At 42.5% G+C, this 15,585-nt stretch overlaps 1 protein-coding gene across 1 annotated transcript in view; it reads right to left on the bottom strand.

The window, feature by feature from the left end:
- The window catches only part of PKHD1 (PKHD1, fibrocystin/polyductin), a 265,500-nt gene that overhangs the window by 92,949 nt on the left and 156,966 nt on the right, over positions 1-15,585 (bottom strand). The window contains exons 49-50 of the mRNA XM_026846419.1: positions 14,334-14,453; positions 5,731-5,868 (exon numbers count right to left, since the gene is read on the bottom strand). Of these exons, the coding sequence (XP_026702220.1) occupies positions 5,731-5,868; positions 14,334-14,453 (258 nt within the window). The remainder of the gene's footprint in view (positions 1-5,730; positions 5,869-14,333; positions 14,454-15,585) is intronic.

Below are 15,585 nucleotides of genomic sequence, written 5' to 3'. Positions count from 1 at the left end.
GGGGGGGGGGGGGGGGGAACAGAGAGAGAGAGAGAGAGGTGTGTTTTTTCTATCCAGATTTTCACTTATTCTGGACTGCAACCTGTATCTAGTTTGCTGTTGAGTTTCAAAGGCATTTTCCATTGTTTTCATATTTCAGTTTTATTCCAGATGTCCTTCCTGACAGTTTTCTGTTGTGTTTTTTTTTTCTTTTTTCCATAGCAAAACCCATTCAATTCTTTCCTAGAATGGTGGGTGTTTCCTCCCTTCTAGCCTTTCCTTTCTTTACAGCATCACACTTTGTAACAGCTGTTGTATATAAGAAAAAGGAAATCTCTGAGATAAGATCCCCTCTCTTCCATCGGCAAATAGATTTTGCTGAGCATCTTGCTGTGACCATCTCCAGTATTAGTTCTGTGTTTCCTGAATCTAAAACTTCCCAGACTCTAGTTACCCAGCTATTTTGAGTATATTGTCACCAGAAAGTCTGAAGAGTTTTTATTCAAGGTCAATACACAACTGGACAGTCATCTAGTGTTGGTTCTCCTTCCTGAGCTGTTCCTTCAGGTGTTCACACTGCACCCTGCAAAGAATCCTGTAAAAGCAGCCTGCAAACAAGGAGATGTCACAGACGTTTCCTTCTACAAGTGGTGCTGCCAAAGAAACAGAAGAGATGAGACAGACAGCTGCGGAGTAAGAACCAGCAGCCAGAATGGAGATGAATGTTCAAGGAATAAGAAGTGAGACATGTAGGATGGGATTCAGTTGCCTAAATTTAGACGTCTAATGCCATACTGAGGGTCCTCGTGCCCTCCAAATCCGCTATGTGAGCTTGGTAGATACAAGACAGGGATCAATGATAGAACAGTGGTTTTTTAAGCAGAAGCTGGAGGCCAGATAGGAAACCTGAGGGTGCCCAGTGAGATACAAACACAGTTAGACAACTGAACCATGTTTCCAGGGAGATTCATTTACCTACATTTAGGTTTCTTAATGCAGATGTTTCTATCTCCTCTGGCTGTCTGAGCTTGCAAAGATCAAACACAGCACAGATTGTAACTGCACTAGATAACCTCTGTCAGCCAGTCCCGCTGACTGCAGTGGCTCTGCTGACTGTATTGACTAGCTCTCTAATGAAACAGCCAGCTCACATGCTGATGTCCACATGCTATGCCTAAATATGCCTATGTGAAGCGAATCCCTTCCCTAGATGCTACGATCACTCGGTGGATAAGGAATTGGCTGGATGGTCACACTCAAAGAGTTGTGGTCAACAGCTTGATGTCCCAGTGGAGAGCAGTGATGAGCAGCGTTCCTCAGGGGTCTGTGTTGGGACCGACACTGTTTAACAGGGTGCTGTTGGAGACATGGACAGGAGGACTGAATGCACCCTCAGCAAGTTTTCTGGCGACACCAAGCTGTGTGGTGTGGTCAAGATGCTGGAGGGAAGGGACGTGTCATCCAGAGGGACCTGGACAGGCTGGAGAGGTGGGACTGTGTGAACCTCATGAAGTTCAACACGGTCAAGTACAAGGTCCTGCACATTGTTCGAGGCAATCTCAAGCACAAATACAGGCTGGATGATGAGTGGATTGAGACAAGCCCTGCGGAGAAGGATTTGGGATTTTTAGTGGATGGAAAACAGACTATGAGCCAGCAATGTGCACTTGCAGCCCAGAAAGCCAATCGTGTCCTGGGCTGCATCAAGAGCAGTGTGGGCAGCAGGTCGAGAGAGGGGATTCTCCCCCTCTACTTTACTCTCATGAGACCCCCCCCACTGCAGTCCTGTGTCCAGCTCTGGGGCCCCCATCTTAAGAAGGACATGGATCTGCTCGAGCAGGTTCAAAGGAGGCCACAAAGATGCTCAGGGGGCTGAAGCACCTTCCCTTTGAGGACAAGCTGAGAGAGCTGGGGGTGTTCAGCCTGGAGAGGAGAAGGCTCCAGGGAGACTTAGAGCAGCCTCCCAGTACCTAAGGGGGCCTACAAGAAAGCTGGGGAGGGACTTTTACAAGGGCATGTAGTGATAGGACAAGGGGTAATGGTTTTAAACTGAAAGAGGGCAGATTTAGATTAGATGTAAGGAAGAAATTCTCCCCTGTGAGGGGGGTGAGGCCCTGGCACAGGCTGCCCAGAGAAGCTGTGGCTGCCCCCTCCCTGGAAGGGTTCAAGGCCAGGTTGGACGGGGCTTTGGGCAACCTGGGCTAGTGGAAGGTGGCCCTGCCCGGGGCAAGGGGGGGTGGGACTAAATGATCTTTGAGGTCCCTTTCAACCCAAACCATTCTATGATCAGTTAAAGGAAACTAAGTGTCTTGGAAAGGGTAAAAGCCAAACAGACAGAGACTGAGAGATTAACTGAAGGGGATGCAGATGGTGCAATGAACTTTTCAAACCACTTTTTCTGTATTCAGGGATGAAAAATTGCTCTCCGTACATCAACAGCATTCCATTTTCATGCAGTTTGAATAGTTGTGCGGGAATGTTATGTTACTGTAAGATGGGGCTCAGCTCATAGCTAAAGAAGATGGGACCTACAAAATAGAGGTACTGGAGAAGTTGGAAAAGATGGTCAATTGGTGAAACTCAGTTGTGCCCTAACTGTTATTATAAGGCTGAGAAATTATCATCACTAACACATGTCCATTTCATGAAGTACAGTGATTTACCCCCTGGAATGTCAATATGGGGGTTCTTACTAGTCCTGAAAAGAAGGAGAGTGAATGTATTAGAGCTCTTACCACCAGCACGATAAGAGACATCAGAAATGCCTGGAGTTTCATCTCCAGACAATCAAGCCATGAGCTAATGATGACCTTAGGCATCTTGCCTTAAATGAGTGACATGACTGACAAGCAGCCATCATGAGATATGCAAAAAAAAAAAAAAAGTGACAAGCTGAGACTAAAAAGAGAAATCCTATCAGATAATTACTTGGCAAGTTCTACTGTAAAAAGCAAAAATAGCCTGCCAGCAAAGAGCAGCTCAGTACAGTGGAGTTCAGGATGAATCCAGCGGATCAATTTGTGCAAAACGAACTTCAGCATTTTCTGCAGCCTTATCAGGAGCTGAGGGCTTTGTTCAGCAGTGGAACAGGGCACTTTCTGCGCATACCATCTGTGTTTTAATGCTGACTTATGAGTTAAAATGAATGGAAACATCCTAGCCAACAACCGAAAAAAACCTCAGAGATGTTGAGCTCAACATTTCTTTTCTTATACTGACACAGGTGTGCTAATGATAAATAGCAAATTGCTTAATCTCTCGGAACCACAAATTCTCCTCTATAAACTGGAAAAAAAAATTTCTTTTTTTTTTTTTTTTTTTTTTTTTTTACAGCATGGCAACACAGGGAGGTAGAAATAAATGGTGTTCCTAAAATGATAATGCAAATATTACCATCAAAGAGGAGACTGAAATTTTACATGAAAAAGAGAAGCTCCTTATCTGGGAGCTAGGGTTACTAGAGCAGAAGTAATCAGAAAGCCTCTCGGGGTCCAACAATACTGAAGGGCTTGAAGCACCTGGAGAAATTACTGTAGGAATGGAGCCACACATTTCACTTCTGGGTTGTCCAAGGGCTCTGACTGAGTCCTTGCAACCCTTTACAGATCTTCAGTCATCTCACACCTCCCAGTGACTCTGTTGGCCACCATTCACACTGGATTGTGATCATACATTGATGAGGAAAGCGATGTCAGACCCTGCAGGATCAAAGGTGTCCCAAGAACTCTGATCTCACATCTATCACTGTATTTTCTCATCCCAGTCTCCCTGTAAATGATTGTTTCAATACAATTAATTACATTCTTGTTGATGTTTCAGAAACAGCAATTTCACAGTGATTTTTTTTTCTTTGTTATATATTTCTCATCATCACTCAGATCCTATATACTTATAATCTTGCTTTAATCATCTAACTTTGCTTTTTTTCCCTACAGATAAGATGCCAAGAGTTCTGACGGACACCAAAATCCCTGTAAGATTTGTTTCTAGAACTTATAATTGTTCTCTAGCAGATTAAGTGAAAAAAATACTCAGGCTCTACCAGAAAGTCTTTGGCCCAGGCCGCTGAATTAGAAGCGACATCATGTAACCAAAGATTGCCATACTGAAAACAGGGCATGGAGAACTTACACAACAGTGAGGACCTGGGGATTTAGCTCACATGATGTCAACCGCAGATCCTGCTCAAGCAATGCTGAATGCTGATGTCCACATCTATTAAATGTGTTTACTAAACTGTCTCATTATCCGTTTTGTGTCAGGATTTCTTTAGGGTGTGGTAGAATTGGACAGATGGGCTTCAAAACCTTCCTTCAGGCAAGGAACAGTCAGGATCAGACAGATGGGCTCCAAGAAGTTACCTTTAGGCCTTGAACACATGGGAAGAGAAGGAGGAAGGGGAAAAAAGGCATGCACTCCCAGTTTTATAAGCAAGCATAGAAGCCAGTATAAGATGTGGGAAACTTGCAGAGTCTCTACCCACCCATCATCTCACAGCTGAAACAAGAGCAAGGATAGCTCTCCAGGAGATGCTGGACTACGATTCAACAGCTGCAAATACCTGTTTGGCTTTTAATATCATTACTACTCACAGATGTGCTGGAGGGGAATTTGTGCAGCAAAGAAATGCCTCAATGTCTTTTTTTAATAAGTGTTTTTAGCAATGAACACATGCTTTTTCTTAAAGCCAATATGAAACCATATTTGAACTACAATATATATATATATATATATATATATATATATATATATATATATATATATATATATATATATATATATTAACCTCCCAGATTAGACTTTCAAACGTCTTTTTCCAAAGGAACACACTAGACAGCGAAATAACTCTTTTGGCCAGTACTGTATTAGCTAAACAGTCCCTCGAGATTAACAACAAACAAATATTGGAGCAGACTTCCTCAGGAGGTGATTACACAAACAAATTCTCTTTTTAAAGTTCATGAAACCAATCTTGAGAAAGGTCAAACAGTGATCAACAATGTGATCCCAGCGTCCTAAGGATTCCTGCAAGTAAATACAATGCCTGGCTTTAGGAACCTTGATATTTAAAGGGAGTTATGCGAGTAATTACTTCTGTGTGAAAAAACACCAATCCTGTCCACTGCAAATAATGTGAAACAGCTCCAGTGTCATCGGGGACTCTGAAACCACTGAAATTGGGGGCAAGATGGTACCTCCCAGAAGTCCTGGTGCTCATCTCTACAGAGGGATGAGAGGAACAAATGTGCTGAATTCAGCAGTGCCAGTTTCATGCCCCAGCAGGATTTCCAGGCACTCTGGGGATTCTCCATGACTCTGTTTATGTTGGCTTTAAATAGTTCTGTGTCACCTAGAAAGCGTCTTACTAATGCCCACAGACACCAGGCACTGCCTGAACACTAAGGTAGATCCTGCCCTGAGGAATTACTGTCTCATAAAGCAACCTCACGTGAAGCAGGCAGGACTTTTACACATCCTAGATAAAATTTCATGATGAAGAGTATTGCCATTAGCTTCAGTGGGGTGAAGACAGCTGTATTTATAATATGTTGCTATTAAATGAACAGGTAATTAGCTCTAGTGGATAATCATTGCGTTTAGCACAGATTCTGAGTGTCCACATTACAGATATCCAGATAGCTACGGGACATTAGGATGGCCAGCATGTTTACAGTAACACTACACAGTCTTCCCACTTTCTCTGTCTATCGGGAGCAGAAATAAACCCCAGAAGACAGGCTGCTCACTTACCCACTTTCAGCATGCCCCCCACCACCACAATACAGGCTGCACTCAGGGCATTGCTGGAGTTGCTGGGGAACTCAAGGGTCCCCAGGATGTAGAGACCTCTCAGAGGGGGAAGAGCCATATCCACCAGGATGGTCCTATCTGCAAAACAAAGCGAAGGGTTGTTTAGAATGGCGGCAGCCTACCAACACTACATACCCAGAAGTGTGGCAGGGAGGTGAACAATGTTAGCTTTGCCTGTGTTTTGCTTTATTTAGATTGGGTTTGCTTAGAGCTACCGAGGCAGGGCTTGTGTGCTTGTGCAGCATCCACAACCAGACCTTCATCTATAGCTGAGGCTCCGTGGCGTGGCTGTAATCTGGTAAATGAATAATAATATCGTATTTTTACATGCTTAAGTCTCATCATTGCTTGAACCTTTGAGAATGCACGTGAAGGGCAGCAAGAGATATGTTAGTCTCACTAGATGAATCTGGCTCCATTTATGAAAGTAAATCTTGATCATCTCATGCAATGAACCAGGACTAAGTTAAGTTGTGTTCAGGCAGCAATTTTCCCTCATGGCATTCAAGAGAACAAGACTGATGTAAGTGAAAAAATTGAAGTGTCAAATAGGTGTTTCATGGCACAAAGAGCCTGCAGGTCCCCACCTTGTAACCAGCAGTGGTCAGGGTGACAAGCTGAAGCACACACACCATAACCTACCTCCCATGACACCCTGTCACTGCTTTTCCCCCTCTGCAGTTTGGCTTTGCTCTCCCAGGTTTTGTGTATAAAAGCCCATCTCTTCCTTGCCAACCAAGAGGAAAGCTTTGCTTACTCCAACACCATCTGCAGGAAGCCAGACTTCTTCAATTCTGTATTCAGATGACTACTCATTCCCTACTAATAAACCAGTTAACAGTGACCAGGTGAAGCACCATTCCCTCAGATCCTTAAGGACAAAACAAGGAACATATTTTCACTTTGCAGAGCAGTGCGGGGACTGTGGTTGATTGCACACAATGGCAGCATCACTGTTGCCTCCTAAAGCTGCAAGTCTACAGCCTGTGAATCTTTTAAATGCCACTTAAGCTTCCCAAGTGGGACATGAGGAAGGATGTGAATGGTGTATCGTTGAGAGGTAGCCCACTGCTCAGAGGTGAATTCCACCCTCAGGGCCCATGTAATACTTTGATGTCACTGGGAGCTTTTCAGTTGATTGCACTGGAAAACAGTTCAGACCCTTAAATTGTGGTTTCCATCTCCTTTCATTATTGACAAGAGTAATAGTTTCCAGGTATGGTGCATCTCTGAGTCACTGGATTTCTCTGGAAGAAGGAAAAGCAAGGTATTTCCTTAACATTAAGGTATTTCCTTAACATTAAGGTGACACCTTAACAGAGTTTAATGACATAATCTAATTGTGATTTTCATAGAAATAGCTTGTAGGAAACAAGAATCTCCAACATAATGACAGCTGCCAAATCCTACCCAGAGATTCGTTGTGATTTTCATTGATCTATGTGTTTACTGTGAGGCACAGATATACAAAACAGGAGAGATTAAGGAACACACATATTTTCCAGTGGATTTCGACAGAGCAGTGGGAATACGCTACTTGAAACTGTTTTGGCGTGGAACATAGGAAGAGCCATAAAATGCCTTGGGAAGTGGATCGGCTACTTCACAGTTTTGCTTCTGCCTATATGCATTAGGAACTGCTTTGGATGAAAACACAAATGACCATGCAATAGGTAGCACAAAGAAAATCCTCTCGCAAAAAACATGTAATTAGGGGCTGACTCAAACTGTTTAGCGCAAAGGTTTAAGAATTTTTTCAAGCCCTGTTTGCAGGAAACATAATGAAAACCTACATGAAGTACACTCAGAAGCAGACTGAAAAAAATTATGAGTAGGCTGTCTTTAATAATAGCGTTTCCTAATGTTTGATTCTTTGGCTTTGCATCTCTGAAGTTTCACAGCTTCGGGGGAGAGGAAATGTCTGCGTAGTCTGGGTTCCTCCATCTGCTTGCAGATTTGTTTGTCTCTTCTACATACATGTTCTTACTCTATCCCTGTAACTCAATCATCCCACCTCTTCCTTTCCCTTTTATTTTTTTATTTCTTTCTCTCTGGACATCAGCAAGGGACATCCTGAAAACCCAGGACCTCTGTTCTCAAAGAATACACCAAGCACTGCAGCAACCCATGGTTACTCTGAACACCTCATCTCAAAAGATATTCCCTACATCCTTGGGCTTAAATATCTTTCAAGCCTGGAAAATTTTCACAGCATTCAGATGCAGTAAGTCTCTACAGAGCAAGTGCAATCTTTTTGTTTTGGTGGGTTTTTTTTTTCCCCCTAAATTGCATGCTGTTAGTAGTCAATACATTTTTACAGGCACGAAGTCCTGTCTATAATCTCTTTACAGAACAGGTATAGTCCTATGCCCTGCAGAGGTGAGAAGTGAAGGCACAGTATGTGAGGATATGAAACAGAAAAGAGAATAAGAGGAACGATGGTGTTAAAATGGTATCTCTCAGACAGAAAGGGAATCTAGTTTGTGAAATCACAGCTCAAGAATGTGGCAAAAAGCTGCAGTTGACAAAGGCCATAAGTATATTCATCAAACACAGACTGAAACATTTTTACAAGGAAAAGAAGAAATGCTCCTAGGCATACCATTTATATGTCAAGTTTCAGCCTAGAACAGATATTTTTGCTGAGTTGCACATCTTTCTAAAAAAGGATTTATGAAAGAAATGCTGACTGATCTGTAACAGTAGCATCATGTATGTGAGCCTTGAAACACAGGAGTGAGAAATTCCCCTATTCAGAGATACCTGCAGACCTATAGTTTCCTCGGTTTAAAAGAACAACACTCTGGGGTGTGATACTTGCGATGTGAAGTCCTCAGAGGGTGAAATGTTGCTCTGTAGAAACAACAGAACACTCCTTTGAGAATAAAAAAAAAAAAAAAAAAAAAAAAAAAAAAAAAAAAAAAGTCATCCCACACTCGAGGAGAAAAGCAAATAGATTCAAAGGAGACTTCCTTACCCTGTCCTTACAGAATACGCTCATTTATACAGCAGAGGGAGATGATGACTAAGCGGTTAAAATCATAAACTTTAGGTCACCGAGCTCAAGGGATTTACCTTCAGAGAAAGACAAAACGGAGTTGTTTTTCTCCCATGAAGATGTTCATATAATGGCAAGCAACCACGTTCAGCAAACCATAGTTTGAGCCTGAAAACAGGGCTACATTTCATTATACTTTCTTCAGACAAAAGCTCACAGGTATGCCACAGTCTTAATGTTCAGACGTACAATACTGAGAAGTCACTAATGACTCCAGCAATGACACAAAATGCCTTTGATCAGCTGCATTGCTATATAAAACACCATAGCATGCCATTGAATGGAAATCAGGCACAACAGAAGAGCTATTATATGAGATACAGTACTCCAGCATTCATCTCTTCAAACAGAAAAGGTTCAAAGAAAATCAAAATCAGAAAATGAATAACAGAGTGAATTCCACCACTGGAAAAAAAAAAAAAAAAAAAAAAAAAAAAAAAAAAAAAAAAGAGAGAGAGAAATTGCCAGAGGCTACATGATATCATATCAATACTCTTCAAAACAGCATTCCATTGCCTGGAATTATAACACATTCTCCTTCCACCCAGAGCACGCTGCTTCAGGAGTGTGTCACACTGAAAACCATAAACCAAAGCCCTGAAAAATCCCAGGGCTTGGGAAGCTAATGCCACTGCTGGCGGCCAGAATGGCATGACTAAACTCATCCAGCTTGTTTTTCAAGGTGATGTGACTGCTGAAGCCTGATGCATGCATGAGAGGTCCTTGTGGGATGTCTGTGGCTCTGGAGGATGAACCTCCAGAGATAAAAGCACAAGTTGTTGCAGCTTGAGCTAAAAAATTCCAGCTGGGCCTGGAAGAGACTTCTATCTGTTAGGGAGCCAGACACTGAGGGGACTTGTAACACACCAACATTAAAAGTCAGTTTAATATGAAGGACCCACCTCCGTTGTGACACTTATCCTTGTACAAAGTCTACGAACTCCTGAAGACTCACCAATGCTTTCAAAACAGGGCAAAAAATGGAATAACTTAGTATACAACCCCATTTCCAAGCACTCTAAAAAGCACCCTCTAGATGTCAAGAAGACATCAAGCAGCAACACAAAAAAACCCAAACCAACAGTTTTTAACATTAATATTTTGCTAATAAAAGTGTTTTCTAGTTTTTCAGACTTACCTGAGTACAGCCCATGACGCAGCCCTAAAGGTGCAATTTTGTTTATTTTTTTAAATAAGCAAAATGAAACCTTCATCAGCTCAGTCTAAGCAGTGCCCTGGCTCTTCAGTGAACTCTGGGATTCCACATTGGTTCAGAGATTGCAACAGCGTCAGGCCCAGACCGAAGCCTTCCCTTGCACTTCTCCGCACTAGAAATGAGCACTAAACATCTATTATTTGTTTTTATAAGACTCTAATGCTGTTCTTCGGGGGCTGAAAGGACTTGCTCAATAATGCACAGCATATCAGATGTAGGCACAAGGCTTGGCTTGGCTTGGCTTTCAACCTGAAAATCATTATGGATGTCTCCCAGAAGAGAATTATAAGTAACTAAAAGACAGTGAAGAGCGAGACACGCAAAAACTTATTTTGGTGCGTACAGTAGCCCAAAGTCTGGGTGGTTTGCAGAACACTTGTTCTCATGAGAGCAAACTCATTTTTCTGTAGCCATCTGGAGTCGTTCTGATTTTAGCAGGATATTCATAAGCCAGTGGAGATGGGAAGGGAAAAATCCATAAAATGTTTTCAATTAAACATACATTTTAAAATTGTCAGTTTAATTTTAGATTACGGATCCAAGCTTAACTACGTTTTAGGTGCCTTCATTTGAGCAACGAACCCAGTGCCCTTATCACACCAATAATTACTACAACTCCAGTTTAAGACCCTGCACTCTGTTGACTCACACAGTCAGTAAGTGTTTCAACACCTTCAAGCTAGCAAGAATGACGAGGGAGAGTAAAAAGAAAGTAGAGGGAAGTTGATCAGAAAAGGCAGGCATGCAACAGAGCAGTTGTCTCAAAATAGGTTGGGTGACAGACAGCTTGTGTCCATGTTTCTGCTCATGTTCTTGGGCTAAAATTGAAGGAGAATTCCAGAAAGGCACTGGGGACGAGAACAGCTCCTGCACACCAGCTAAACGCACGTGTCTACTCTAGTGATGGGAGCTAAGAGATTTTTATCACTGGTAGAAAGAAGACAGTTGCAGGGTATGGCTCTCCGCTGTTCGTAGCAGGCAGTGCATTTTCACTTATCATTTCCTTCTTTCCTTTTCATGCATTAAGTATTTTCTTGTGGTTTTGCAGTTCAGCAAAGCTCCTCTGAAGAGCAGAAACAGTTTTACTGTACACTGTGGAGCACCCTGCTCTAAGCTGCTGAACGCTGTGATCGGAACTGGGAACTCTCAGGGTCTCATCCTGCTGCTCAGGCACCAACTTGTGTTCTGAGTTTGAGCAAGCTTTATTGTCCTGGCCCCTCAATTCCTCATAGGCAGAGAATATTCCTGTTCACAGTAAACACAGGTTGTGTCTAACAGCCCAATCCTTACCCTGCTACCTCCCAACCAGTAGGCACCAGTATGCAGAGAGCATACCTATACCACACCCCGCAGCAGAGTGCAGACATTCCCCAGTTAAACTGACCAAACCAGCGCTGCTCTAAATTCGTGAGACATTAGTTCTGACCCCAAAGGCTGTGCGGTCATGCTGCACGGTGCCAGGCCTGAGCTAATGAGCTTTGCCTCTCAGGAGAGCTAATTAGTTCTGGTATACCAGCATGCTGATGCAGCGGTATTGTTTCCAGTCCTGGAACTAGATCAGTTGGGTTGGGCTGTGGGCAGCAACGAGCAATGATTCAGGCACAGCCTAGTCATGAAGGGCCCTGTGGTACGTGACAAAGGCCACAGTCAGTATCCCATGTGGCAGCTTAAATGAGTTATTTTACTGAGAGGATTACACTCACCTTTGCAGGAAGCACAGTTTTATTTATAGGCAAGTTTGCAAGGCAACAAAGAACCATCGCAACCTCAACATCCAGCTTCCACTCTCTTCATCTCATCTAAACAACAGAAATCCAAATCCTTAGCCAAACATTTTCATTTATTTATCATTAAATTTCTGCTTCTCCGTAAATTATTTACCTCATATGACCATCTAGTCACACTCCACATAATTAACTCACTGTGACTGAAGAGGCCTTGGCTACCAGTGGCACTTCTGTGTCTCTCCATATCTGCATCTGACATGTGACTTTGAAGACTGAAACGATCTGGTCTTTTGACAATCATGGGCTGATATTGGTGAACTGGTTATAATGCGATACACAGGAAGCTGAAACTTCTATCCCTGGCCTTGTTCTTGGAGAGCTATGAAGGACAAATACGCAATGACGTGCAAAATTCAACGATGCCAAGAGAATCCGAAAGAGAGAAAAGCACATAGGAAATGCCCCACTCTTTAATGCCTGCATAAAGGGTCAGATATAACAGAGATGATAATGGAGTAGAAGCCAGGGAGCTGAGGGTAGGACAGAAAAGACACTTTCTGTGTTTCTGAATGGCAAGCAGGCACACGTTCAGCATGAAGTCCTGGTGGTGAAGCTGGAGAAATGTTGTTGGAAGAGGAAAGCAAGTCCAGCATTTTGGATGCTGCATTTGGACTTTGGAGATTGAGGGAGAATCCCCTGTTCTGGTACAGCTTCCCACTGGTAAGACTTTTACATGGATTCACTGCTGCTTATGTTGTCAAGGGACACAGGTCTACCTCTGCATCCCTTGACAGTGTATGGTTCAGAGGACATATATTAACTGCAAGCCAGGTTCATATCTCAGGTGCTGCTGAACATGCTCTGGAGAAATGAGGCTCAGGCCTTAATTTATGGTGCCTGAACCGAGCTGTCAGATGGGAGCTAGGTGCCTAACCTCCCAACATGGTAAATTAATTTATGCATTTGGTACTATCTGAAATGACCTTGGATATTTGAGACCTCACATGGGACTGTCAAATACAACATAGGGGTCACCTTTGACCACCTAGAGTTTCCCCTAGCTAGGCAGGATGCTCCTGGAGTGCTTCAGACAACACTAGACATCTTCATATGAGCAATAGACTTGAGCTCTGGAGCTCTACCATCAGTGGAGAGCAACTGAATTCACATTAGGTACCCACATTTGGTCAGCTCCATAACTCTTCCAGCTCTGTTAACTGTAACGACAATGTCTAGGAGGCATCCACGGCAACTGGCTTGAGAGATTATCATTGATAGTGGGAATTGCACCAGGAAAATAAAATGGAAGCTGGTACAATTGTGGAAATGTAAAATAAGCTCCCTGCACAAAACACATTGTGCTTGTTTGACAGGAAAGGGGGATCGAATCAGCAAATGGAAATTATCTACTCCAATTCAATGTAAATTTAAAAAAAAAAAAAAAAACACCAAAAAAACCAAAAAAAATGAAGAAAAGCATTGTTTCAAATAGTATAGGATTTTTTTCCCCATTTAACAGAGTACTGAAGATTAAACTAAATGTCTATTGGAGGTTGAACATGATTCTTAATTTAACTTGAAATTATATGTGTATATATTACTTTTAATGACACAGGACAGAGAAACCCTAACCATGACTAGGACTCCATGCCCAAATGCCAACACAAAGCAACAGAAACTTCCTCCCACAAAAACATCATAAGCCGAAACCAGGTGGAAGAGGAAGAGAGATAGAACAGTGCTTTCCCCATTTCCAGAAGTGGAGCTGTGGTAGCTAGAGACACTTACCTGGTTTCAAACAAATGAAGAGGAGACAGCACCGGGTCCTAGAGTATGTCGGGTACATACCACACAATATTCATATGACCATACAATAACTATGTCTGGAAGGGACCTCAGGTTCTCATCTAGCTCAACTTCCTGATCAAAGCAGGGTCAGCTATCATGTAAAATGGTTATCACAAGTTTTATCCTCCAGATTTCATTGCAAGCTGCCTAATATACATTTGCTAGAATTCAGAAGTTTGTTCATGCAATAAGGTTGTAAGCTGAGCTGGGATTTAAATATAACTGAAGTCTGAGGTTGAAATACAGGCTAAAATGTCTAGGAGGCATCCACGGCAACTGGCTTGAGAGATTATCATTGATAGTGGGAATTGCACCAGGAAAATAAAATGGAAGCTGGTACAATTGTGGAAATGTAAAATAAGCTCCCTGCACAAAACACAGAGGTGGGTCAAGAGATGAGCTCTTTGTGAGCTGTGATTCTGGGTCTTGCAAATTCTCTGCTCCGGAAATAAAGTCCTCACTTAGAATATCAGCATGAGTAAGTGTGTGTGTATGTGTAAATGGAAAACAATTATTATTCTCTTCCAAAAATCACACTTTTGTACTGTAGCTGAGATTTCAATGTGACAAGGAACAAATGTGGTGTCCTGCACACACTAGAATGGCCACTAGTGCCAAGGAGCCCACACTGAAACACAAATACATATCCTAACGTAGACAGAGCCCAACACCCCGACAGAAATTTAACCCTTACTAGGTAAGATGATGACATCTTCCCCAGGGCCTGGGATGCTGCAGTTGAATCCACCCCAGCCTTTTTCCACATCATTCCATGTCTCTGGGCGTGACCATTTCAAGACTGCATCAGAAGGAACTACAAAACAGGACATACAAAGACAGAATTATCATTTTCAGTAGCTGGAAGAATTACCATTTCTTTGATAGTCGAGCATCTGTGGCATTAACATCCTCCTTTTGTCACTGATGAAGCAACACTAACTGCTCTTTGTTATGTTCCATGCTTAAAGGAAGCTGCCTGATGGGAAAAAAAAAAAATAAAAAAAAATATCTCTCCCAGGACCATGTTTTCAGAGTTAAAGGGCAGGGAGATAAATGGGGAAAAAAAACAAAAAACAAAAAACCACCCAGGTTCAAATTCTTTGGGACCCATCAAAACCAAAGGAAACCTTGAGCTTTGTCATACTTAGCTTATGTTATGCCTTGTTGAAGATGCTTCTCAAGCAACTGCTTCATTATTTTTATTTGTGTCATCCAAATCTCTGAGCACTCTGAACACAAAATTAGGATGAACAAATGAAAATATAAGCCAGTCACCTGTGCTTGGTGGCAAAACCAGATGATGACAATGGTAAGCAACTCTATCAAGAAGTGCCAACTCTTCTCATGCATTTTTTTTGCTCCCCCAGTGCTCTAGAAAGCAGATTGAATTCCCAGGGCATGGGAATTTCCATACTTCCCCAAAGTGAAACAGTTTTAAAAATGAGTGATCAACTCTCAGGAGCTTGTTAGCCCTCAGAAAAGCAGGAGTCTTCCCCTTGCGAGGGGTAATTAAGACCTGCCTTGGAAAAGCAGTTTGACCGTGATGTGACCGAGGCAACTCCTGCTCCTTCCCCAAAGAATTATTTTCCAGCTTAATCCAAAAGGAAACTTTTAAGCCTTAGCATCAGGAAAATATTGGGAGAAATTCAGATCACAAAATGTAGGTGCTTAACTTGCACTTGTATTTTAGACAGCTAATGAGCCAGCCGTCATAAATTAATTGCCTAAGTTTGTTCTGCCATCAAGAGAGGAAGAAAAGCCTTCAAGGGGAAATCCTGCACACTAAGTTGAGTAAGCTCTAAACTAATGCAGGCAGGGCCTCCCTCTGGAGGCCTCTACAAGCACCTACCTCTGTCCTGCCACTGTAAAGGAAATTCTGGCATTTTTCTTCTTGAGCAGACTTTGTTAGGTATTGGAAACACAGGGGCAAGCTCATGCCTAAATGG

Source organism: Athene cunicularia (genome assembly GCF_003259725.1).
Source record: "Athene cunicularia isolate RWA chromosome 3 unlocalized genomic scaffold, athCun1 chr3_part1, whole genome shotgun sequence".
NCBI lineage: Eukaryota > Metazoa > Chordata > Aves > Strigiformes > Strigidae > Athene > Athene cunicularia.
Note: the sequence above shows the minus strand (reverse complement) of the source record. Positions and strands in the feature narration are given on the sequence as shown.